Source organism: Engraulis encrasicolus, chromosome 7 (assembly GCF_034702125.1).
Source record: "Engraulis encrasicolus isolate BLACKSEA-1 chromosome 7, IST_EnEncr_1.0, whole genome shotgun sequence".
Lineage (NCBI taxonomy): Eukaryota > Metazoa > Chordata > Actinopteri > Clupeiformes > Engraulidae > Engraulis > Engraulis encrasicolus.
Window position 1 is genome coordinate 27,475,091 of NC_085863.1, and position 25,816 is coordinate 27,500,906.

General features: G+C 40.6%; 1 protein-coding gene and 1 long non-coding RNA gene across 2 annotated transcripts; both read right to left on the minus strand.

Moving 5' to 3' along the window:
- Window positions 1-357: 357 nt before the first annotated feature.
- On the minus strand, window positions 358-25,816 carry LOC134451795 (uncharacterized). Its single transcript, XM_063202194.1, has 12 exons — window positions 25,690-25,816; window positions 22,070-22,360; window positions 20,457-20,756; window positions 12,613-12,903; window positions 11,300-11,599; window positions 10,388-10,438; window positions 4,341-4,628; window positions 3,883-4,182; window positions 2,997-3,278; window positions 1,910-2,032; window positions 1,668-1,697; window positions 358-1,559 (listed from the first exon to the last, which is right to left on the minus strand). Exons 1-12 carry the CDS (start codon window positions 25,742-25,744, stop codon window positions 1,555-1,557), a joined length of 2,316 nt encoding a protein of 771 aa, XP_063058264.1. The 5' UTR covers window positions 25,745-25,816; the 3' UTR covers window positions 358-1,554.
- Window positions 18,768-19,818, minus strand: LOC134452678 (uncharacterized). Its single transcript, XR_010035503.1, has 3 exons — window positions 19,692-19,818; window positions 19,092-19,121; window positions 18,768-18,987 (listed from the first exon to the last, which is right to left on the minus strand). It is a non-coding gene; the product is annotated as an uncharacterized LOC134452678 (long non-coding RNA).

Below are 25,816 nucleotides of genomic sequence, written 5' to 3' on the forward strand. Positions count from 1 at the left end.
GCAGGACACCCAAAGATATTATAGGAATATATATATATAGAGCCTTATACACAACAACCACCCAAAAAAAAATAGAGCACTCCCTGATGTTAAACAGGGCCATATTCTGCATCAGAAACTAGGGTATGTAAACTTTTGATCAGGGTAATTGGGGTAGTTTGGGTTGTGAGCATGCTTTTGAAAGAGTAAACACAGAATATTGCTAATTCATGTTTTAATAAAAGGTTTTGTGTAATACTTCTTATTTTGTGAGAAATCGCCAAGAAAGCGTATATTCTGCTGGGGTATGTAAACATATGAGCACCACTGTAAATTACCCATGCTACCATCAAATCACATTTTCTAGACCATTGCCTTTCTCTCACAAACAAGAAATCACTTCATACTCCAATTTGTTCAAAAACTGTATTGGAACCACATTTTTACTGTATATCGCTAACGCTAACTTCACAACAATCTCTGATAAAAAAAACAAACACATTCTTTTTTTAATAATGAAATACCATCACCAGGGCTCTAAATTAACTTTTTCCCATCACCAGCCAAACATCACCTGTCTTTAGGCTATGGGGATTTACAGGGTAATTTATTATGTTATCGCTTGTGTGATATATGTTTAATCCGATTTTCACTGGTTTTGTATTGTCAAGTCTGAGATCACCGCAACACTGTGTGTACACATGAACGTTTGGGGTGTAGGCCAATAGGGATGATATTGTTTTGCTCTGCCTATATGAAATGTGCCTTACAATATCACTACTCTGACCTCTTGAAGTGCATTATATTTTGCTAACATTGTCCTATAGGCCCCACAACAGAATTAGAGTTATAAGAATATTATAACCATATTATATTACAAGAATATTATAACCATATTACCTGAGAAGACCTGCATAAACACATGATGCTGTGTCTGCCAACACTGCTTGATAGATGATGCAAGACAACTGTATTATGACAGCCGCCAGAGACATTGTCAAGAATAATGGGCAAATAATTAAATTACTACATTAGTTTACACTTTAGCTTACATTTTGGGTTGGCCAGAACGCCTTGAGTTTGAAAATCCCTCTCTGGTATTCTCTACACAATTTAGTTGCATTTCTTGACAATGACAATAAACTCTTGAATCTCTACAGGCGGTATTACAATTTAGGTGTAAGTTACAGTACATTACATTATATGGTACACAACAATAAAATATAGAAACCCAATTCATTTCTCCTCAGTCACTGACAAGACAGAAATGTCCTCAGAAAAATAACTTATTTATTTAGTTACATTCAACACATGAACATCACCAGTAGGCAACAAGAAGTTACCACAAAGACCATTTCACTATGGCTGTTTCCCAATGTCCAGTGTTCTAGCCTCGCTGGGATGAGAAACGCCTAGTGATTGGATACTTCCTGGAGTTCATCAAAGAGTATAACCATCACTGGGCGTTTCATGTCCTAGAAAGGCTAGAACACTGGGCATTGGGAAACAGCCAATGTGCAGAGCGGGCTACAAGTCATGGAAGCATGCTCGATTTCTAATCCAGTGCACATCATCTCATCCTAAAAAAACACACACAGAGAAAACAATGCAACATTTACTGCAACTGCTTCTGGGAGGCACAAGCCATTTAAACAGCAAGACAATGTACTGTATGTTGAATCACTCACCACACTTATTATATCCTTTTGTCTCTGGTCCTGTGAACACAGAAATGAGAAGAAACGGTTACAAATCTAAAAATAAAGACGCTTAAAAATAAGAAGGAACAAAATACAGCTATGCCTAGCAGTACATGCCATGACCACTGTGACCACATGAGTCGACTATGACCAGTTGTAATGCTCAATGCTAGCCATCACTGTTCAAAATACTATTTTGCCTTTGTTTCTTTCTTATACACAGAACTTACCATACCACTTTTTTTGTTTGGCGACGTACATCACCAGCGCAGCTCCGAGTATGAGCAGCACTATTCCAACACTAAGCACTCCATATGAAGAGGACCCTCCATGTCTCTCTTGGAGGTCTTCATCTGTGAAAAGACAAGGAAGGCATACACATCAGCAGTGCAGGTGCTACATCAAACAAATGATGAAAACTGAAAAGAAAAAGTAAAGGTCTGCAACACTGATCAATGCTCCCAAATGTTTGAGGGTGCAACGTTTCAGATAATCAATCCCTCATCAAAGTGCAACTCTAAAGCTGTATGCAATGCCAAAGGTGCTTTGGGTGCACATCAGACGCAGGTAGAATGTGCAAGATGCATGATAAATCTTCATTACATGAAACACAAAGCTTACAGGTATGTACAGTACAGTATGTACAGGGTACTGGTTACAGTCCTTTGAGCAATGTGACGAATGAATGAATGCTTCATTTGTCACATACAAAGTATTTGGTATGCAAAGTATTCGAAAGTGTAGACCTGTTAACCCAAATGTACATTATGCACAATGCAGTAAGACAAAGAAAGGACGGAGTGGATTATGCATGGACCAGGTAGACAGGTATCCCATAAGGAGAGAGAGAAAGGTGTGGAGGAGTGGAGCAGAGGTGTCAAAAGTAAAAGTGAAAGTAAATTCATGGTGTAAGTACAACACTAGCACATGATAATACATAGTTGTTATATTTGCATCATTGTAAGTACTGAGAAAGGTAGACGGTGTTATTACTGAAAAACACTAAAACCCCAACCAGATCCATCTACAAACTTGATCCAACCAGTGCAGAGTCAGGGTAAGACAAGTTGACAGGCCTACTGGTTACTCAGATAAGTTACCTTTGTTGGAAGGAAACTGTTTTGACTTTTGACTCCTCTGGAGTGGAGGAAAGAAGAGGTGAGAGAGGGAGAGGAGAAGATAGGGGAGAAGTGAGGAGAGGAGGAGGGGAGTGGATGGATGGCGAAGTGAATGGATAGGAGGTCAGAGAGGGTAAGGGGGGCACTTTGTAAACAGAGCCCCTTGTATGGTCAACAGCATAAGTAAATGTCACGTCACCTTCTTTCCAGTTGACCACAATAGGTTTGTCGAGTGTGCTGTGCGTAATCTCGCATTTGTACGAATGCAGCTCCTCCTCCTCTGCCAGGACACTCAGTCGGAGCTGGTGGGTACCGTCACCATTAGGAATGACGTCATCTTTGTTGCTATTCTTCTCACGCCAATCACTCTTCAGAACGGCCATCTCCAAGTCCTTCAGGTAGAAGCCTGTGACCATGCATGTCAACAACACTTTCGCATGCGGCCTCCCTCGTTTGGCAAAGAAGTGGACCTTTGGGGGATCTGGAAAACACAATTTGAGCGTCATTGTTAGTACTGCCAGGTCATGTGGTCAAGGGTGAATCTCTTTCCCTTGCACCAGCTGTTTTGTCTCAGTTGAAAGCGTCCCCTACTGCTGCTTTCCCCTGACTTAAAGGTGTACTGTGTAGGATGTGGCCAGAGTAGGTACTGCAACTATGCTGCTCATTGAAACTGTGCTGCCTATTGACAAATATTAGTTTATTACTTTGTAAATAATTATAAAAAATATCATATTTACTAGTATGGCCCAAGTGCAGTCATTTTTGCAGCTAAAAATGTCAATTTCTGGAAATTCAAAATGGCGGAACATGGCGAAGAGCCCCTTTTTCATGTATGAAAAGTGCTATTTTCCCAGTCATAATGAATACTTAGAATTTGATGGTGGTGGTAAGTATTCATGAAAAAGGCAATATTAGTGAATGGGTAACATGAATTCTAGAAATAAACAACTAAAAATCTTTAACAATGCACCTTTAAATATGAAGTATCAGGGGACTTCTCTACACAGAGCCCATCCATTAAATTCTATTCATACCATAGTCATTTTTAAAAAATGTCACACAGAATTGTATCTCCTGAAACATACTGGATTTTAGACTCTCTTTGACATCCATGTCCTTATATTTTCGGAATTTATCCAGCCACTCCACACACTCCTTCTCCAGGTAGCCTTTTGTGTACTGATTGAGGATTGGTACCCCATTCCACTTCTCTTTCGTTGGTAAACCAGCACTGACTGGTGCCAACCACTGCATCGAAACGGCATCGAAGAGAAGGAAAGTGCTGCCATCATAGCTGTATTCATTGACGCCACTCACAAACTGGAGGGAACCATCTGGCATTTTGAGGGCCTCACATCCAACCTTCCATGCAAGAGAATGGATATCTAGGAAAAAAAGATGACATGCATGTAAGCCATCTCACAAAATGATCAGAATGACATTGACTTTTAAAATATGAACATCCAACAAATCAAAATAAGGAATGGGAGAATTAATTCTACAATATTCTAGAATTAATTCAACAATGTATTTATGTAATTACCGTTTGCATTGTGCCTCATGCGTTCCATCAGAATATTCAAGTTGACTTTAAACCACTGCTCTTTACTCTTGCGTGATTGTGTGCCCTTCTCCCAGTAGTCTGCAGGAAGCATTTGTTTCATCCAGTCCTGTTGGGGAACTTTCTCTTTGTCCACGCTGTTATAGTAATCAATCTTTAGGCCATCTAGCAGGCCCATGGCAGTAAACTCAAAGATACCCGGTGCGGTGGCCTTCGATAGAGCTGTGTACTCATAGTACAAGGAGTGTCTCTCTGGCTCTGAATCATTACCTTTCAAGACAAATATTGAAGAGCAATGCATTAAAGGTAAAATGTGGAAATCTGTTCAAATGTTTGTGAAGTGAAATGGCTGTAGCATAGGCCTATTCATTTGAAGTAGGCTATAGTATGTAATGTCATGACTGAAAAGACAGCATAGGCCTAGCAGTTGAATGAATACATAAATAAATAAACTATCTATGATATAATAGGCCTATGTGTTGACAGAGTGATAAGCATGGCAGTTTTTAACATTCAAACTACCATAGTAGTAGTTATTCACCCTCCAAGTCAAATGAGGAAAACGTTTAAATCGAACTCTAGATGCAAGTTCAAGGTTTTATCCTTGGACAAAAGGCTGCAGAGAGCTGGTTCTCTGGATATTAGTGTAATTAACGCTTTACTACAAGTTAAGTTTGGACGAAGTTAGGGCATGTTAGCTAAAAGAAGAAGAAAAAAAAACGGGAAAAAAACCCCACTTAATTTACTCCTACAAGACCTAATCAAACCGTTTTGTGATCTGTAAATGTCGCGGTTTGGTTTCACTTTCACTTTACAATGGCAACATTAGGTAATAGCCTACTTACCCAAACATGCCTGCAGAATCGCGCAAACAGTGAAAAGGCGCACGGCGAGATCCATTTTTGTCTACGTTGAACTGAGTAGTTTTCATCCCTTCACACCATTGCCTGATGATATTAATTTTAACAACGCGTAGCCATATGCGAATCTTAACAGGATAAGCGTCCGGTTCGCAGACAAATCAACTGTACAGAGAGACGAAGCAAATAGGGGGACGGGAAGAAACGCATCGTCCAATGATCTCTCTCGAATCTAACAGCGTCATCTCTAGTTAGGAAGGAACATTACTGAGAGTTTTGGTAGGCTACTCCTAGGGACATTTTTTGGAATTATTTTGTTCAAGATATCATTTGGAAGAAGGTTTGGTTGCTACCTCATAAATATTGTATTACAAATAAAAGAAAAGAAAACCCATTTTGAAATTATCCACAAGATTTACCATACAAATGTCTTTATTTTAGAGATGTAAACTCTGTTCACATCTCTTAAGTTTGTAAATAAGAAAAATGAAAGACTTTTGAATGTCCTTTAATGTATTCCTCATGTTGGTTCATTGTCTGTTTTTTCATTTGAGTTGCTCAATGTAACTTAATCTAAATTGTCCTTTACATTTACTGTATTCACTTGACCTTGTTTGCCTTATTGTGTCATAGCATATCTTTGTCATTTTATTGCAATAAAAAACCCCAGAGAGGTTTGGTATGTTGGCAGAGCCGTTTGGCGTGGCTAGAAATTCTACGTAGCCTGTTGAAGGGCCTGAAATGTCACCACCTAGTTTTGAACATCTAAGTGTAGGCTAGGCCTACTATATGACGCCTGCAGCAGTCACTGACTTCGGTGTTATGTTAAGTAGCCAAGAAGTACTGTTACGAATGTAAACAATACCAGTAGGCCCTAGTAAGATATTACATAGTTGCAACTATGTAACATCACACAGCTAGAATTGTTTACATTTATAACAGAAGCTCCTACTTTATGCAACTCTGGCTGAATTGATGGCAGCCATTGAAAGTGGACAGAAAGGCCAAGATATGGTGACCAAACAAGGAATTATATGTCTTTAAATCCTATTACACTTTACACATATTTGTTCCTGTATATTTCCTATTTCAATGTTTTAGAACTTTCTGTACATGAAAAGAACGAGTCATTCTTGTCTCAGAGATGGCTCTCAGATTAATTTACCCTAATTAATTGCTGTTGTCTATGCATTTTAACCCCTTTTGCGCAGAGACTGTTGTAACCTTGTCACCCAAAATTGTAATTATCCAGTTTTAATCTGTTAGAGCCTATTTAAGTCACTCAGTGATCAGGGTAAAGTCATATCAATGTTGTAGTTGAGTATTCTTAGCAAAGAGTGAAAGGTTGCCGGCAGGCCCATCTGCACAAATTCGCTACTTCTCACTGTTAGGCTAACTGGTGTAACAAGTTGGTGATTTCTAAAATATGTTTCATGCTTCACAGACTTTTTTTTAGTCTTCATTCTTTCTTCACACACACACACACACACACACACACACACACACACACACACACACACACACACACACACACACACACACACACACACACACACACACACACATTCCCTGTCACATCTGCACCATGACTGCCTGTTCCCTTAACTCAGAGGTTCCCAAACTTTATCATGATGACAAGGCACTCCATATACTTCCAATACCCTAACATGGGTCATGCAACCCATTTTTTTCTTCTTCTGTTTACCCCTTTTATCTCAGTGAAGTTGGTGAATTCCTAAAAATACCTGGAAAAATACAGTATTAATACACTATTAAGAACAAAATGATAACATAGTAAGTAGTAGATCCACCATCAGCTTACCCTTAATACATCTGAACAGCAGGCAGCACAGGGACTTACAGTATGGAGCCTACACAGTAAAACATCCAACACTTTGAGAGTACACTGGGACAAAATACTCTCTATAAGATATTAAATTGACTCTGTGTGTGTTGTATTAACCACACATCTTTTTTTTTTTTTTAACTGTTTTCCGTCGTGTAAGTCTGTGAGGCAATGCACCACAGGAATAATAAAAAAATAATAATGATAACAATAGTTCAATACTAGTTCAGCGATGCAATATAGGCCCATTATTATAGTGTAGTCCTTTATGAGCATATTATATAGCTTTTTTGTAGTTCATTTGGGTTCAATTTAGCCATGTAATTTATTCAATTCTTCATCTTGTTTTGTTATACTTTATCTAACGACTGTCCACAGCCCCATAGCACCCCTCACTCACAGTCCCCCAGTCAGTGGTCCCTGGCCCCCATGTTGAAAACCACTGCGCTAACTTATTCACCCTTTTTTCCATTTTACATATGCATCAAATTTTAAATAGCTGCCAAACATTATTTTAGTGATATTTGGTAAAAGTCAAGGCACACTGATTAAAGTTTGCTCACAATTTGTACCTGGCCCATTTTCCTTATGTTTCATTTCGGGATTTGGGAATATTTGATCAAATGTGGAAAGTTCTTGCTGAACAGCAAAGACGTTCAGACTGTGCAGTAATCATTTTGTATTGGGCTCACAGTAATGATTACATTTGTTATTTTCTCCTGCAAAATCTTCCCACCCAGTAGATACCTTGTCATTGTTAGTATGTCTCCACTAAAACACAGCAATTTACATTTGTATAACACTTAATAAAAGGCATGAAGTCAAAGAATGTAGGCTATGGGTAGTAATAGAATTTAATAGTGCAATTGCAACAATGTATTCTACACATGAGCATGTTACACATACAGTTACATGACATGGAAAGTGTACAATGATCCAACAAAATTGGTTAAACCAGTATTTCCCAACCTTTTTTGTCTTGTGTACCCCCAAGCCTTTTCGTTGTGCCATGATTACCCCCTAAGTCAAGTTCTATACCTCTTTCTCTTTCCCAATGTAACTAAGCTACATGAATTTGATAAAATTACATGTTTCCAAGTACCCCCTGCAATGTGTTCGCGTACCCCTAGTGGTATACGTACCCCTGGTTGGGAAACACTGGGTTAAACCCATATCAGATTAGCTTGATTTTATACATTTATTTCCTCACCCTGTATATTTCAAAATAAGGACTGTTCCAACCCACACCTTACAGCACATCACAATGAGACAAATTAAATACAGCATGGCCTAGACTCCTTTTTTAGTAATGAGAAAGTTAAAGAGTCTGTATTCATGTAGTATTGTCATCACAGTCCGCTAGAATACTTTTTGAATACTATGCTGCATTACTCCCAAATACCAGTGTAACTTTGTTCAACACATTTCATACACAAAGCTGTTCAATCACTATTACAAAAATAAAAGAAACAGAACTATGGAAACGGGTCAAATTAAATTAGGTGCATTTTTACCCAAAAGCAGCTGCTCGTTAAGAATACTGTAGAATGTTGAGAGAAAGTGACAGTTGAGATGGAACCCTGTATTGGCAGCACCTGTTCTGATTGATTGTATGGCAGTTAGTATTATGCTCTAAGACAGAGGGCAGAATCCAAACAGTTTCTAGTTTTTAGATCGCTGTTGTTAAAAAACTAAAAAGAATTGGCACATGTCCTGCTCACAGATTGAAGTAATACGTGTGATCTTTCTAACAGTCCTTGAATGAAATGTATGGGTTAAACGGTTCAGTCACAAATGGTCCTCTTGTGGAAGATGTGCTGACCTCTTCAGAAAGGCACTTCAAGAGTCAATAGGAAAAGCCATTGGGCCAGCCCAGCACTTTTTACACACCTGTCATTTGAAAGGTAATGGGAGTTGGGACATGATATACAGTATATATATATATATATATATATATATATATATATATATATATATATATATATATATATATATAAAAAAATACCAATGTTTGTTCAGCACGTTCCACACACAAGGCAGTTCAATGTGCATTACAAAAAATAAAGAAAACATGTAAACCGTTACAATAACACCTACCGTATAATTGCAAGTTTAAAAAAAAAAAAAAAACACCATAAAACACTCAACACATACAGTCACAATGCAACACAGTAGCTTTGTTGTTGTTTTGGTGTTGAGGGTTGCAAGAACACTGTGGGAAATGTAGCTCAACCAGGATGCTGCTGTTTTGGCCTCCATACCATGGAATTTGCCATGTAAGACCATTGATGATTTCTAATCCAAGAGTTGTGGAGAAAATAGGTTTTCATTAGCATCTTAAAGGTAAAGTACACTTCTGGGACTCACCACACTTCTCATATCCTTGGACTCATGGTCCTGGGGAAACAGAATGATAGGAAAGGAAAAACATGACTTAGTGCAGGGGTGCTCAACTAGAAACTGCAAAGGTCCACTCGCCAAATTTCGTATGTTTCCAGGGTCCAAAAAAGTCGCTACGGACCGATGCAGAAAATAGCCTCACTCGCTGGCCGCACTGGCCTCTTGCTCACTCACTGAGTTGTCATAGTGATGATACTTTCATTTGTCATAAGACTGGCAAAATACACCTATAGATCGAATTGCAGCGAAATCTCATGTATAATTTATACATATTAAATACAGATGGATTTTGTCTTGGTCCGGATGACATTGCGTTTGGGTCCGCATCCGGACCTGGGTCCGCCAGTTGATCATGTCTGCCTTAGTGCAAGTGCAATCACAGACAGCAATAAGCCCCCCTGTGTGTGTGTGTGTGTGTGTGTGTGTGTGTGTGTGTGTGTGTGTGTGTGTGTGTGTGTGTGTGTGTGTGTGTGTGTGTGTGTGTGTGTGCGTGCGTGCATGCATGCTTCTGTGTAGCGCCCTCTACAGACAGTGTAAACAGTATGGGTGGACTGAAAGACAGACAATCAGACAGACCGATTAGTTATTGCAACACCTGACACAACCCAGGGTGAGAAAGTTAGATGTCAATTTCGAGGTTTTAAAATTTGTAGGAAATTCTTTTTGTTGCACATGGTCATGGACTGACATTTTCAAAAGGCATGAATACATGTTTTTTAATAATGAAGTGTTTTTGTAACATTCTCCAGAAAATAGTCAAGATGAAATTTTGCAAAAGTAAAAAATACATAGTGGAAAGAATTGTTCATAGTAATTTTGCCTTTGTATATTTTTCATACAGAGAACTTACCATGGCAGTCTTTTTCGTTTAGCGATGTACATCACCATTGCAACTCCCAGTAAGACCACCATTATTCCAACACTAGATGTACAGGATTCCCCACGTTTCTCCATAACATATCCATCTTCGGATACTGTATATACAAAAGCACATAATTACAATAGAAGAAGCAGACATTTTTCTCCTAAACATTATTTGGTACATCGACCATGGTATTGGTCACAGTCAGTCCCTCGAGCAATGTGGGGGTAAAGAGCTTCAGCCATGAATATGCATGCAGGAGAGAGCCCCTTCATAGAGGTAGAAAATAACACTAGAGGTGACCCCGCCCCCCTTTTTACGGAAATCTGTAGCGGCCATTATCTGTAGGTAGATCAGAGAAATGGAAATCAACGGAGAACTAGGCTCACCTCTGTCAAAAATGGCTTAATCATGTGAAAATGTCCATCAACACACTATACAAGGACAAGTGTTGAAGTGTGTTGCTAACTATGTTCATAAAAGATATTATTTGATTTTTAAATATATTTTATCGACTCATGATATAAGTAGATATTTAGCCTGACATTTCAAATCTGGTCTTTGATTAATGTGTTACTTCATATTCACACAGTTTCAGTCATTTTTTTGACAGGGGTGGGCATGTTCTCCATTGACTTGCATTGCCTGACGGTACCTACACTACCTACGGAAGTTGGGAAGCTCCATCTGCCATTTCCCAGTGCTGTCGCAAATTGCTGTGTCCTCTCTAGTGTTATTTTCTACCCACAAGTTCAACTTGTAAAAGGGAAGTCACTTGCGCTCTTCTTGGTGCTTCCAGTCCAGGACGGTAGACAATGAAAAGCAAACTGGTCCACTTCAGACTAGGCCAGGGATGACTGGAGCACTCAGATACTTTTCAGTTATTTTATTGTGGTGCAAACATAATGACTGATACTGTAAATGCTACAGATTGTATGAAAATATTGGTATCTGTGCTAATAATGAAACATACTGGATTTGATACTCTCTGCAGCATCATTGTCCCTGTATTGTACGAACTCATCCAGCCACTTCATGCAGTCTTTCTCCTGATAGGCCTTGGTGTACTGACTTAGGGCCGGCAACCCATCCCACTTCTCTTTTGTTGGTAGAGCTTCATTGACGGGTGCCACCCACTGCATCGAAGTGGCATTGAAGAAAATGAAAGTCCTGCCATCATAGCAGTATTCATTGACGCCACTCACAAACTGGAGAGAACCATCTGGCATTTTGACACCCTCACATCCAACCTTCCATGCAAGAGAATGGATATCTGCAGACAAAAATCGTGACAGATCAGAATAGAGGGTTAAAAGGAAGAATGGTAGCGAGCGCTCTGAGTCTTCTCTCCAGATAGAAGGGGTGCATCTGGTTAATCCTTTGCAGGCTTCATAGATACTTGTTCAATCCAAAGCACTCTCCTTCGAGTCAAGGTCCGTTATGTTAAAAACCCTTTATTTTAACATGGGGTATACAAACTTAAAAAACGCCGACCGGTTTCAGCCGTCTGGCCTTCGTCAGGGCGTGGAATAGAGGGTTATTCGTATGTCCTTAGTTCTGGATCTGATTGAAAGCCACAAGAACATTGTAAATGGCTGTGCAATGACACTGAGCGTGATTCCACAGATCACAAATAAGGAGGGAAAAAATTGCCTGGCTCTTGCCCGACCTGTGTAGTTTCGTGCAGCTTTGTGAGCTCCACTACTACCGTAGGTCTGGGAGAGCATGCATTGGCTCCGCCTTCAGAAAGCATGGCTTTATCTATCATTCTGCCCGTCCTCGCCACCAACGAATTTCCTCAAAAACGTTTTCTGTTAATCTCTGAAGCATCAATATACATACTTTACAATCTGTCCTGTGACTCCTCAATGTGAGCTGCCTTTGATATTGAAGCACTAAATGTTCTGTCTATTTTTTGGCTGGAGGCATGGAATCATGCTGCACAGTGCCCCAGACCTCTGCGTGTCTTGGAGCTCCACCAGGGGCTCCAGAGCTACACACACACACACACACACACACACACACACACACACACACACACAGGTCTGGTGTGAACCAGGCTAGGAAAAACACATAAAAATAGATTCAGTCTATGCAACAAGCCTGTTTTTTTACTTTATATGACAGGGCAGTGTGAGAGGTGGACAGGAAGCGAATTGGGAGAGAGACGGGGAGGGGTCGGCAAAGGACCCGGGCTGGGAATCAAACCCGGGTAAGCGGCATGGCAGGCGAGTGCCCTACCGGTTGGCTACGGCACGGCCTCAAGAAGCCTGTTTTAGGACCTACCGTTTGCATCATGCCCCATCCGATCCATCAGAATGTACAAGCTAACTTTGAACCACTTTTCCTTACGCCTGCGTGATTCTGTGCCTTTCATCCAATAATAGGGAGGAAGACTTTCTCTCATCCATTTCTGTTTCGGACGTTTCACCTTGTCCGTGCTGCTGTAGTGGTCAATCTGTACGCCGTCCAGCAGACCGCTGGCAGTAAACTGGAAGAGGCCAGGTGACCAGGTGCTCCCAGACAGGCCTGTGTACTCATAGTACAAGGAGTGCCTCTCTGGTTCTACTTCATTACCTTAAAAGTGGGAGAAAATGTCATCAACATCACACCAATCGATAGGCTACCTGTTAAAAATTATGCTAAGTTGCACACCGAAATCTAATTGGCATCTTGCAAATAGAGACCATTACAAGTATATGAAGATGTTCCTATCTTTAAAGGTAGGTCCATACATAGGCCCAAGCCGACCTTAACATAACCAAACACTACATAATAATAATAATAATAATAATAATAATAATAATAATAATAATAATAATAATAATAAGAGGTCTACCAAAACCATAATTATAACAAAAATTAGACATAAAGTACTTTATAGGCTACTCTAACTCCTTGCTGTCACAAATAAGTAGGCCTATACTGGACTGTAGGCCTACGGCTGGGGGGTATTGTAGTAGTTGTTCTAATAGGCATGTAATACATTTCAGCCTAATCATTCTTACAGTTTTTCTCTATTGCCTCCACACAAGTTCTGATACTTCACACACAATTCTCGGAACATCTCACCCATTTCCCAACTCCCCTAACCAATGTCACTGAACACTAAACACAATTCCTACTTAACACTCAAATTCCAGTTTTAAAACACACTCTTTTCACACCATTACACACAATTCTCTGGATTACACTCAATTTTCATAAAGAAAAACACTGGGTTTCTCATGGAACACACTGTCATTCACAACACTACAATCAACTGCAACTATGTTCACTTCCTCATCACATGGGCAAACTCTCTTCATACCGGTTTACAATCTGAAATCATCACCCCATAAGGACACACATTGCATGTCATATTGATGAAAAATGAGTGGATGCAAGGAGAAAACCCATTTGTTTAGTTTTTGAACTCAAAAATATGTTATACAAGACATAACTTTCATGTGGTTACCCAATATTTTACAATACATTAGTGCAATTTTTAAATATTTTTTAAAAATATGTAAAATATATACACGTCTGTGTACTCCGAGTCTAAAAACAATATTTCAGTATTTTACTACAGAAAAATACCCTCTTTAGTATCTTTGTGTTATTTTTGTGAAAAAGACATAAAAATCTTTCTGTTTCTGTTTGTGTGTTGTGGGAATGAAGTTTTTCCAACTTATGTCACAGTATCCATGCAATCCAGAACAAAAAAAGCCCAAGTTACTGGGAGAAATTAGTTTTACCCTGTGCCCAACAGTGTTTTAATGGGTCTGCAAATGTGTATTGTAGTGACTGTCTGTGTGTGTCATTTGACGACAAAATGAGGTTTTTAGAAGAGAGTATATTGTTTTGAGACAAGACGTGCATTTTTCAGAGGTAGTGAAGAGTTTGGCCCGTTGTGTGTGAGGTTTGGAGATTTGTGTGTAGAGTTTTGAGAATTCGAAGACCGATTCCGAAAATTGTGTGTAGGCAATCGAGAAAAACTGTAATACTAATGGCCCTTTTATGTGTTATTTTGGGCATGTTAGGGTCAGTATTAAATGTTTAGAGAGGTAAAAATGAACTTCTGATGCTATAACATCCATGGACTTACTCCACAGTGTTTCTGAGGCCTGTTATGGCCTAGTTCTAACATGTTGGTATAGCCTATGCAAATCAGATGATAGTAAATTAGATATGACCAAACTAGGCCTACAACACTTAAATATTAAAATTGCACCAAAGGCTTCATTTTTAAGTTTTTACTTTTTACTTTTAGTACTTAAGTATTTTTGACGGCAGATACTTTTGTACTTCTACTCAAGTAAAAAAGTGAGGTGAATACTTTTACTTTTACTTGAGTAGTTTTCAATGCAAGGTAACTGTACTTTTACTCAAGTACATAACTGGTGTACTTCGTCCACCACTGACCACTGGCAAATGGCACTTGAGTATACGTGGTCCGTCCGTCCCTGCAGCAGTACACAAGCCAAAATACAACAGCAAACTTTGAACCACAGTCATAAGATCAAGAGGTGTGTAGCCTGGCTATAAAATGATAGTCTGCAGTCGAACCCGCATAGCAGCCAAAAATAATAGTCTATGTTAAATGTACAGTAGTTTACAATTACAGTTTTTCTCGATTGCCTACACACAATTTTCGGAATTGGTCTTCGAATTCTCAAAACTCTACACACAAATCTCCAAACCTCACACACAACGGGCCAAACTCTTCACTACCTCTGAAAAATGCACGTCTTGTCTCAAAACAATGTACTCTCTTCTAAAAACCTCATTTTGTCGTCAAATGACACACACAGACAGTCACTACAATACACATTTGCAGGCCCATTAAAACACTGTTGGGCACAGGGTAAAACTAATTCCTCCCAGTAACTTGGGCTTTTTTTGTTCTGGATTGCATGGATACTGTGACATAAGTTGGAAAAACTTCATTCCCACAACACACAAACAGAAACAGAAAGATTTTTATGTCTTTTTCACAAAAACAACACAAAGATAAACCCCACTGCCTATTTGGCAGTACAAAAAACCATTACATTACTGTATAGCCTATTGCTATGAAAAAAAAACTCTATACTCAACTTGAAACACAGTAGAAACTTATTTTCTTCAGTGTTCTACTTACTAAAGAGGGTATTTTTCTGTAGTAAAATACTGAAATATTGTTTTTAGACTCGGAGTACACAGATGTGTATATATTTTACATATTTTTACAGTAAAAATATTTAAAAATTGCACTAATGTATTGTAAAATATTGGGTAACCACATGAAAGTTATGTCTTGTATAACATATTTTTGAGTTTTCTCCTTGCATCCACTAATTTTTCATCAATATGACATGCAATGTGTGTCCTTATGGGGTGATGATTTCAGATTGTAAACCGGTATGAAGAGAGTTTGCCCATGTGATGAGGAAGTGAACATAGTATTGCAGTTGATTGTAGTGTTGTGAATGACAGTGTGTTCCATGAGAAACCCAGTGTTTTTCTTTATGAAAATTGAGTGTAATCCAGAGAATTGTGTGTAATGGTGTGAAAAGAGTGTGTTTTAAAACTGGAATTTGAGTGTTAAGTAGGAATTGTGTTTAGTGTTCAGTGACATTGGTTAGGGGAGTTGGGAAATGGGTGAGATGTTCCGAGAATTGTGTATGAAGTACCAGAACTTGTGTGCAAGCATTCGAGAAAAACTGTAAGACACATCTATAGCCAAAAGAGCTGGCTGCCTCTCAGTGTTTTTCTCATGTTCAGATTCAGGGTCAAATATACAGTAGATGATCACTTTACTATCAATTAACATCAGTACCCTATAATCTCTTCTTACCCAAACATGCCTGCAGAACCACACAGGCAGTGAATATGGCCACCCCAAGACACATCAGTCGAAGTTGATCTCAAGACTCTCTTAACGATAACATGGATTTTGAGCACCCCGTCAAAGCTCCGGTTCTTAACTGCACCGACTGAGAGGCGTTGCAGATACAGGAAATAAGATGTATGTGTACAAGATGAACTGGTATTACAGGTGGGAGGCTGGTGGCTGTGTTGTATCACGTGCATTCCACCCATTCTCTTTCTACATTTTCTTTCTGTACTCCTGTCTTTCTTTGACAGGCACATACAAACCAGGGCTTGACATTAACTTTTTGCTCAACAATCACAGTAGCTTGTAGTTTTCCAGAGTTAGCCATTCAGCCTTTCTACTAGCCACAGTTTTGTTGTCAGTATTTTTAGACATATTTTCTTTACCATGATAGGCTACATACTCTCTCTCTCTCTCTCTCTCTCTCTCTCTCTCTCTCTCTCTCTCTCTCTCTCTCACACACACACACACACTCACACCCCTCTCTCACACACAAACACACCTCTCTCTCTCTCTCTCTCTCTCTCTCTCACACACACACACACACACACACAACCTATGGAACTGCTCCATGTGACTGCACCACACCTCACCGCACCTTAGCTGCACTCTTTGATCTCCACTTCCAATAACTGCTTGCACTATGTGACTTGTTTATTTGTACTTTATCTATTATTGACCACTTATTGTTACCAGTCCATCACTGTTGTCTGTCATGTCTTGCACTTTGTCAGTCTTGTACAGGTATATATCTGTCCTGGCATGGTAGGCTATACATAGAGAGAAAACGTAATTTCATTTCCCTTGTATGTCTTGTGCATATGAAGAAAGTGACAATAAAAGCTGACTTGACCTGACTTGATTTAAGCTCAGAAAATGATTCAGTGATACAACCACAATCAGTGCTATGAACATAGTGTTAAAATGAAACTGCACTACAGTCAAACAAATAGAATCTGAATGATCTTTCTTGAACCTAAATATAATATAAGGTGCAAAAACAGGATAGGCTATATGCTTTTGACATATGTCATACGCAAGACTAAGTTACCTGCGAGTGTGGCTAGTGAGACTAAAATTGTTACTACACAAGTTTTACCCATTTTTGGCTGGTTGGCAGGTGTCAATGTCAAGCCCTTACACACACACACACACACACACACACACACACACACACACACACACACACACACACACACACACACACACACACACTGTGGACAGGGGCATAGTGGGTAGCCTATATGTACAACAACATCCCCTTCGGCTAACCGCACAAATAGACTAAGTGCGACAAGAGCGAGGCGAGCGACGGAAGTAATTGACTTTGCATTGAGTCGCGCGACAAGAGCGATTGTGTAGACTAGAGGCGATTTGCACGCCGACAGTTTGAAGTTGAAATCCTGGCTATGTTATGCTAATGAGCTATGACGCAGTTCGGCGACCAGCCGCGACAGCCAATGACTGTATAGAGGTCAGTAACCACAACCAAAGGGAATGCTTGAATGCTTGCGTTCTGCTTTCAACCAACAAACTCTAGTCTCTTGAATTGCTCAAATCGCTCTTGCTGCACAGAAGCGATTCCCTGTCGCGGCTGGTCTATCTGCACGGTAATACAGTAGTTTGAGGGAGCTCATTTAGCCTGTTCTTCATATCAAAGGCCTGGCAAGAGTATTTCTCTTCACCCATACACACTCACCATATCCCAATGTCAAGTGTTCTAGCCTTTGTAGTGTGTGAAATGCCTAGTGATTGGATACTCCGCGGAGTTCACCAAGGGTGTTCCACGCACTACCAAGGCTAGAACACTTGATATTGAAAAATGGTGACTGTCTGCTCCTCTACCTTATTCAGCCGGAAATCTTTTTGGCTTAAGCTGTTTAAGAGTTGGTGCACTGTTTTAATGATATTTCGCCAGTCAAGAGTAAACGCACAGTGATTTAAGTTTGCTCAAAGATTCTACCAGGCAAATTTTCCTTTCTTGTTTCATTTGGGTTTCTCGTACTTGCTCTAAGTTTTGGTCACATTTTGCTGAACATTTTGCTTCGTATAGTCAGTTCACAGCATTGATGATATTTTTTATTTTCTCCTGCAAAGTTTTTCCACCAGATGCCTTGTTAGTGTCAGTGTATCCCAAAAGAGATGGCCATCGAACGTTGGTTCCGTTTTCCTTTACTGACACTTTTAAGGGAATGAAGACATGGAATGTACAAGCAATAGTAGTTGATAGTGTAATTGCAACAATTTCTTTCTACAATCCATTTTCAATTCAATTCTTTATTTACTACAGACACAAGTGGTCTATATCACCATTAATCACAACAATTATTTCTACACAAAGCATGTGACCATTATATGGCCAGTAACACCATTTATTATCCTCGCATTCAGTCTATGCTATATCATTGCCAATACCAACGTTTTTTCAGCAGATTCCACACACAAGGCAGTTCAATGTATATTACAAAAAAAATAAAGAAAACATGTTAACAGTTAAAACAAGAGTAAGACCTATAATTTCAAGATTTATTTTTTTAAAACTACATTTTTGGAACACCATGAAACACACCTACACATACTACCTTCACAATGAAACACAGTCACTTTGTTGTTGTTGTTTTTTCACCTACAGTATTTTAACTGGTTTGGTATTGAGGATTGAAAGAACACTGGAAGTGTGTGAAACATGACTTTCTGGGAAATGTAGCCCAGCCATGCAGGATGTTGCTGCTTTGGCCTCCACACCATGAAATTTGTCATGTAAGACCATTGTTGATTTCTCATCCAAGAAATATCATCTCATACTAAAAACGTGGAGAGAAAAAAGGGTTTCATTAGCATCTCAAAGGTAAACCACACTTGGTCTTCTGGCAAACGCAAACGCACTAGATGCTTTGAAAACACTCACCACACTTCTCGTATCCTTTGTCTCATGGTCCTGAGGAAACAGAATGATAGGAAAGGAAAAACATGTCACTAATCCAAAATAAACAAATGCAATCACAGATCGCATGCCCCGCTGTGTGTGTGTGTGTGTGTGTGTGTGTGTGTGTGTGTGTGTGTGTGTGTGTGTGTGTGTGTGTGCATGCTTCTGTGTAGCGCCCTCTACAGACAGTGTAAACAGTATGGGTGGACAGACAGATAGAAAATTAGACAGACAGATTAGTTATTGCAACACCTGGCCCAACCCCGGGGGAGATAATTAGAACTATTGCGCTTCATCTCAATTTCAAGGTTTTAAAATTTGTGGGAAATTATTTTTGTTGCACATGGTCATGGACTGACATTTTCAAAAGGCATGAATATAAGTGTTTTTAATAAAGTGTTTTTTGTAACATTCTCCAGAAAATAGTCCAGATTAAATTTTGCAAAAGTATAAAATACATAGTGGATATATATTGTTCGCAATACTTAATTCCTTAATTTCCCTCGGGATCAATAAATGATACTACTCTACTCTACTCTACAATAAATTTGCCTCTCTATACTTTTCATACAGAGAACTTACCATGCCACTCTTTTTTGTTTGGCGATGTACATCACCATTGCAGCTCCCAGTAAGAACACCACTATTCCAACACTAGGCACTCCAGATGTAGAGGATTCCCCATGTTTCTCCATAGAATATTCATCTTCAGATACTGTATATACAAAAGCACATAATTACAATAGAAAAAGCAGACACTTATCCTCCTAAACAAAGTTTGGTACATGGACCCTGGTATTGGTCACAGTTCCTCGAGCAATGCGGTTCTAGACCAAAATTATCAGGGGGGCCGAGGTGGGGCCATTATTTTTTCAGGGGGACACATAAATTGGCAAAAGTAATACATTTTTAATGTTATAAATATCTAATATAAAAAATGTACATCATGTCGCAGTAATTTGCTGTTCAGCGGAGGGGCCACAACAGGGGCCGGGAGGAAATCTGCAGGGGCCCTGGCCCATCCCGGCCCCTGTCTAGAACCGCCCATGGCTTCATCCATGAATATGCATGCATGAGAGCCCCCACGTAGACTATGGCTGCCCATAGTAAGACTGTTTACATAAATATGCACATGCATTCGAGCCTTATGCTTACAAGTAGCATTTTAGAAATCTCCTCTTAAAACTCCGGTTCCAGATATGTGTAATCAAGGCCTTCATTTATACTAAAGAGGAGTTTGTTGGAGGATCTGGAAAACCATGCACAATTTTTGATTGTTCTAAAACATACTGTAAATGCTACAGGTTGTATGAAAATATTGGTATCTGTGCTAATAATGAAACATACTGGATTTGATACTCTCTGCAGCATCATTGTCCCTGTATTGTACGAACTCATCCAGCCACTTCATGCAGTCTTTCACCAGGTAGGCCTTGGTGTACCGGCTTAGGGCCGGCAATCCATCCCACTTCTCTTTTGTTGGTAGAGCTTCATTGACGGGTGCCACCCACTGCATCGAAGTGGCATTGAAGAAAAGGAAAGTCCTGCCATCGTAGTGGTATTCATTGACGCCACTCACAAACTGGAGGGAACCATCTGGAATTTTGAGGGCCTCACATCCAACCTTCCATGCAAGAGAATGGATATCTGCAGACAAAAATTGTGGCAGATCAGAATAGAGGGTTGTGATCCTTATGTCCTTAGTTCTGGATCTGATTTTAAAGCAACAAGAACACGTTAACTGCTGTGCAATGCCACCGAACGTGATTCCACAAATCACAAATAAGGAGGGGAAAAACTTGCCTGGCTCTTGCCCAACCTGTGTAGTTCTGTGCAGCTTTGTGAGCTCCACTACTAGGTCTGGGAGAGCACGCATTGGGTCTGCCTTCAGAAAGCATGGCTTTATCTATCATTCTGCCCGTCCTCACCACCAACAAATTCACTCAGAAAATGTTTTCTGCTAATCTCTAAAGTGTCAATATACCGTACATAGTCATCTGTGCATATACATAGTCATAGTGTAATCTGTCCTATGACTCTTCAATGCGAGCTGCCTTTGATATTGAAGCACTAATGCTCTGTCTAGTTTCTGGCTGGAGGCATGGAATCCTGCTGCACAGTGTCCCAGACCTCCGTGTGTGTTGAAGCTCCACCAGGGTCTCCAGAGCTACAAACACACACACACAGGTGTGGTGAGAACCGGGGTGCGTTTCTCGACAACATCGTTGCTAACTAAGTTAGCAACTTACTTATTTGCAATGCAATGGGGCTCCTAAGTCACACCCTTCTACTTCCGATCCGTGGGGCTGGAGCTCGCCAAATTTTGAATGCGAGTTAATGGAGCGAGTCAAGCTAAATCCTCATCCCGTTTGGCATGTGCTCCGGATTTCACATATGATGGCAGTGAATTTGAAAGGTTTGGATTTGCGTCGTAAGACCACTCATTTTCGACACGCAAGAAACGTTATTTCAGCTTTTGTGCAAAACTGTGTTAGAGACTACACATGCGCCTCGCATATTTGACGTGAACCGAGGCACAGCCAACCCTACCGTTGCACCGCGGCTTAAGTGGCTTCACGTCGGACATGCGACGTCTGTTGTGCAGTCCAAATATATACATATTTTTGCACACACACAACTCAAAAAACGCTTGCCAAGTTAAGTCAACAAGCACACAATTATTAATTGTTATTAAGTGTGAGGCACAGCATATGTGTGATTGACGGGGCAATGCGAGGTGGATCGGAAAATAGCTTTGATCAGTCCATTACAGCCCAGTCAAAGGTTTTTGCGTTCCCAGCCCCATGAGCCGCCCGGAAGGGGTGGAGACTTAGGTGCCCCATTTCCCATTGGAAACCTAGTAAGTTACTAATTGGTTAGCAACGCTTTCCAGAAACGGCTAGGAAAAACAAACATTAACATGGATACAATCTATGCAACTAGCCTGTTTTAGGACCTACCATTTGCATCATGCCCCATCCGATCCATCAGAATGTACAAGCTAACTTTGAACCACTGTTCCTTACGCCTGCGTGATTCTGTGCCTTTCACCCAATAATAGGGAGGAAGATTGTCTCTCATCCATTCCTGTTTCGGACGTTTCACCTTGCTCGCGCTGCTGTAGTGGTCAATCTGTACGCCGTCCAGCAGACCGCTGGCAGTGAACTGGAAGAGGCCAGGGGACCAGGTGCTCCCAGACAGGCCTGTGTACTCATAGTACAAGGAGTGCCTCTCTGGTTCTACTTCATTACCTTAAAAGTTAGAGAAAATGTCATCAGCATCACACCACTAGATAGGCTACCTGTTAAAAATTATGCTAAGTTGCACACCGAAATTTAGCCCAGTGGTTTTCAAAATGTGGGCTGGGGACCCCTGGGGGTCTGCAAAGGTTTGCTAGGGGGTCCGCGGCAAGTTGTAAGAAAAAGTTTAGCGAAACAAAATAAATATGAATGCTTGATGTACACCAAAATGAACAAAAATAAGATGGATAACATTGCCATTTGTTAAGAACTGCATTATTGCATTTCTGAACATTACTACTATTGTTGTTATTGTATGTATCCGAATGAGATCCTGACACACATACTCAATGACTGAATGAGGGTGAAAAAAAATAGCGTGGCACGACCCATATTAAGGGAGCCTTGGCTGGAATCTACCGGTACATGGGGAGCCTTGTCATTCTAAAGTTTGGGAACCCCCTGCCGTAGTTGGCGATGTATCGTACATACTAAGTCCAGAAAAGTATGTTCACATATTTGAACATTTTGGTTCAAATATGGCAAAAACAAAAAGATTCGATGATAGGAATGTTCTTGTTTTGGCAGTGGTTAGTTTGAAGTCTTTTGCCAAGCATCAACCTATCAGTTTGCCAAAACTTATCTGCAAGACATTACCAAGTGGCGACTCAGTGCATCATACCCTGCCAGATTTACATTGCTTTACATTAGACTTATCTGGCGCTTTTATCCAAAGCGACCTACAGATATTACAAGATATCGATTACAGTATCTAGAGCAATGTGGGGTTAGAGCCTTGCTCAAGGGCACCTCAGCCAAGGATGGAGGAAGCGATTGGGTTGGGGATTGCACCTGCAACTCTATGATCTATAGATACATGTATACAGTCAAACTCCCTAACCATTACACCACGGCTGCCCCACAGATAGTTTAGTCTACTCTCACAAATCAAAATGCCTCACATCGCAATAGTGGGGTCATGCTCATAAACAAGAGCTAATGTAACGGAGGCTAACTAGCACAGAGTTGGCGTGGAACGTTGGTAAACCTCCCTCCGATAGCCTCATACAGTCTCGTGCCGTTGGGCCGAGAGACTAGTCTCTTGGCCCAGCGGTATCGTACTGTGTCTCCCATTGCCGAACCGTTGTAGTTGACGAGGTCGCACGTTCGATCCCCGAGGGGGGTGAACAGGTGCAAGATGACCTCCGTCACAGTGGTGCCGCTGACCCGGGATGGGAGTGAGGTTTAAGGGGGAGAGTGTAACGGAGGCTAACTAGCACAGAGTTGGCGTGGAACGTTGGTAAACCTCCCTCCGATAGCCTCATACAGTCTCGTGCCGTTGGGCCGAGAGACTAGTCTCTTGGCCCAGCGGTATCGTACTGTGTCTCCCATTGCCGAACCGTTGTAGTTGACGAGGTCGCACGTTCGATCCCCGAGGGGCAGGGCTCTAAATTAACGCACGGCAACATGCCAAATGCGGGTGAAAAATCATTTTGGCTGGTAAAAAAAATCATCCACTAGCCAAATTGGCCGGTAGCGCGCGCCCGACTGAACGTTAAACAGCTGCCCGCACAGATCTGTAGCTGCCGTCTGATGAACGTTAAAACGTCGCCTACATTACCCATGAACATTAGTCCTACCGTCATGATGTAGCCCACACCCATTGGCTGACCGTTAATCGCAATAAGGCAGCCTCACATCCATTGGCTGCGTGTTTGATACCCGCGCGCCGCTCGAACTAGTGTTAATAAAATATGTTCAATGAGCGGACTAGCGCCGATTACTTTGGTTTTGTAGGTTTGTCAGATGAAAAATAATGTGGCAGTGGTTAAAGCACGGTTATGTGTCGATGAATGCAAGTAATAGCAGCGTAACTGTTGTGACGGTGAAATAGAGTATTGGTGGAGCGAAAACGGCGTGGGTGAGTGAAGGGACAGGACAGCTGTCTGTCAAAACAGTGTAGTTGCCGTCAGAACCAGTCTGATATTTGCGAGGTCCTCGCAACTACAAACGATGGAGTTGTCGTTTCCTAATAACGCCCACGCCATCGCAAAGACCCTGCACGCGTTTGACATGGATATACGAGTAAGTGAAAAAAAAGATAACAAAAACTAGCGACGAAAGTAACAAAGTAGCCTAAGCTACGTGGTGTTATTGGATATCTAGTTGACATAGCGTAACGGTAATTGTCATTCCAAGCGCATCGTAAGTAAACCTAATATTAATTTGACCTGGAGGAACTTGAAGGTGTCACGCAGCAGCAGCATAAACACACAATGCAGACACCATTCACGCACTGTGTAGGTGTGTGTGTGTGTGTGTGTGCGCGCGCGCGGGGGTGTCTCCTGTCCTTCTCCTCTCCGTCTCCTTCTCCTCCCTTCATCTCTTCTCCCCTTCACCTGTCTTCTGTGCATTGTCCATGGTATTTGGCCCACTGTGTGTGAAGTGATGCTGTGTAGGGGATATGTGGTTTTGCAGTGTTTGGTTGTGTGTGTGTTTGGCTAGTGTATGTTGAAAGTCTGGTATGTGTGTGACATGTGTGTTGAAGGAATGCTGTGTTTGTGTGAGTTGTAGGCCTATACTGTATGAGGTTTGGGTGATGGTGTGTGAGGTAATAGGCTAGTGTTTGGCTGTCTGTGCAGTATATGGAAATGGAATGAAAAATAATGAAATGCAGGTAATAAAAATATAATTACTAAATAATTATAGAATAGACTGAATTATATTGAGTATAATATTTATATTGTTTATCTGTGTTGAGGACATAGCCTAGTTTAATAAAATAATTAAAAGCAACATAATTAACGCATGGTTTATTTTGGTGAGAAAAAAATGGCTAGTTGACCTTCCATTTGGCTAGTAAGAAAAAATGTCTACTAGCCAAATTGGCTGGTGGTGGAAAAAGTTAATTTAGAGCCCTGCCGAAGGGGGTGAACAGGTGCAAGATGACCTCCGTCACACTAAGGTGTCTTTCTCTGTCAACAAAAATCCTGCATTGCACTGCATTATCAAAACAAAACATCTTTAGTTATGCACTGCAGAGATTACTTTTGTTATACACTGTGTTTTTTTCACTCTTGACTACAAAGCAGCAGTCATTCAAAAGGAAACAAATTCTCTGCATTTTATTTTCAATCACGTGAACATGGTTGCAACAAATCTGTTCATAACTTTTTGACAAACAGACAGACAGACAAACCAACGCGTCCGAAAACATAACCTCCTTGGCAGAGGTAGTCATGTGAACATGCTCTCGACTCTAGTCAACATGTCTTTTTAATCTGAGAATGTCATTTCCTGGTTTGACGTTAGCTTTGCAGCTGTAAATAAACAACTCTTACCCAAACATTCCAGCAGAGTCACGTACAGAATGAAAAAACCCACAGCTTGTCCCATCCTACAGAAAGTTGCTCTCAGCAATTTTCATACCTTTTTAGGCTGAAAATAATGGATCTTATCGCCCTGTGC

Bases quoted from the DNA above. Each gene is read 5' to 3' on its own strand.
- LOC134451795 (XM_063202194.1), bottom strand. From the start codon at position 25,744: ATGGGACAAGCTGTGGGTTTTTTCATTCTGTACGTGACTCTGCTGGAA. The intron at 4,629-10,387 runs GTGTTGGAATAA...TTGTCTTGAAAG, and splicing joins TGGGGAATCCTGTACATCTA to GTAATGATTCAGAGCCAGAG. The intron at 2,033-2,996 runs GTGACGTGACAT...GTCTTTTCACAG, and splicing joins TGTGGTCAACTGGAAAGAAG to ATGAAGACCTCCAAGAGAGA.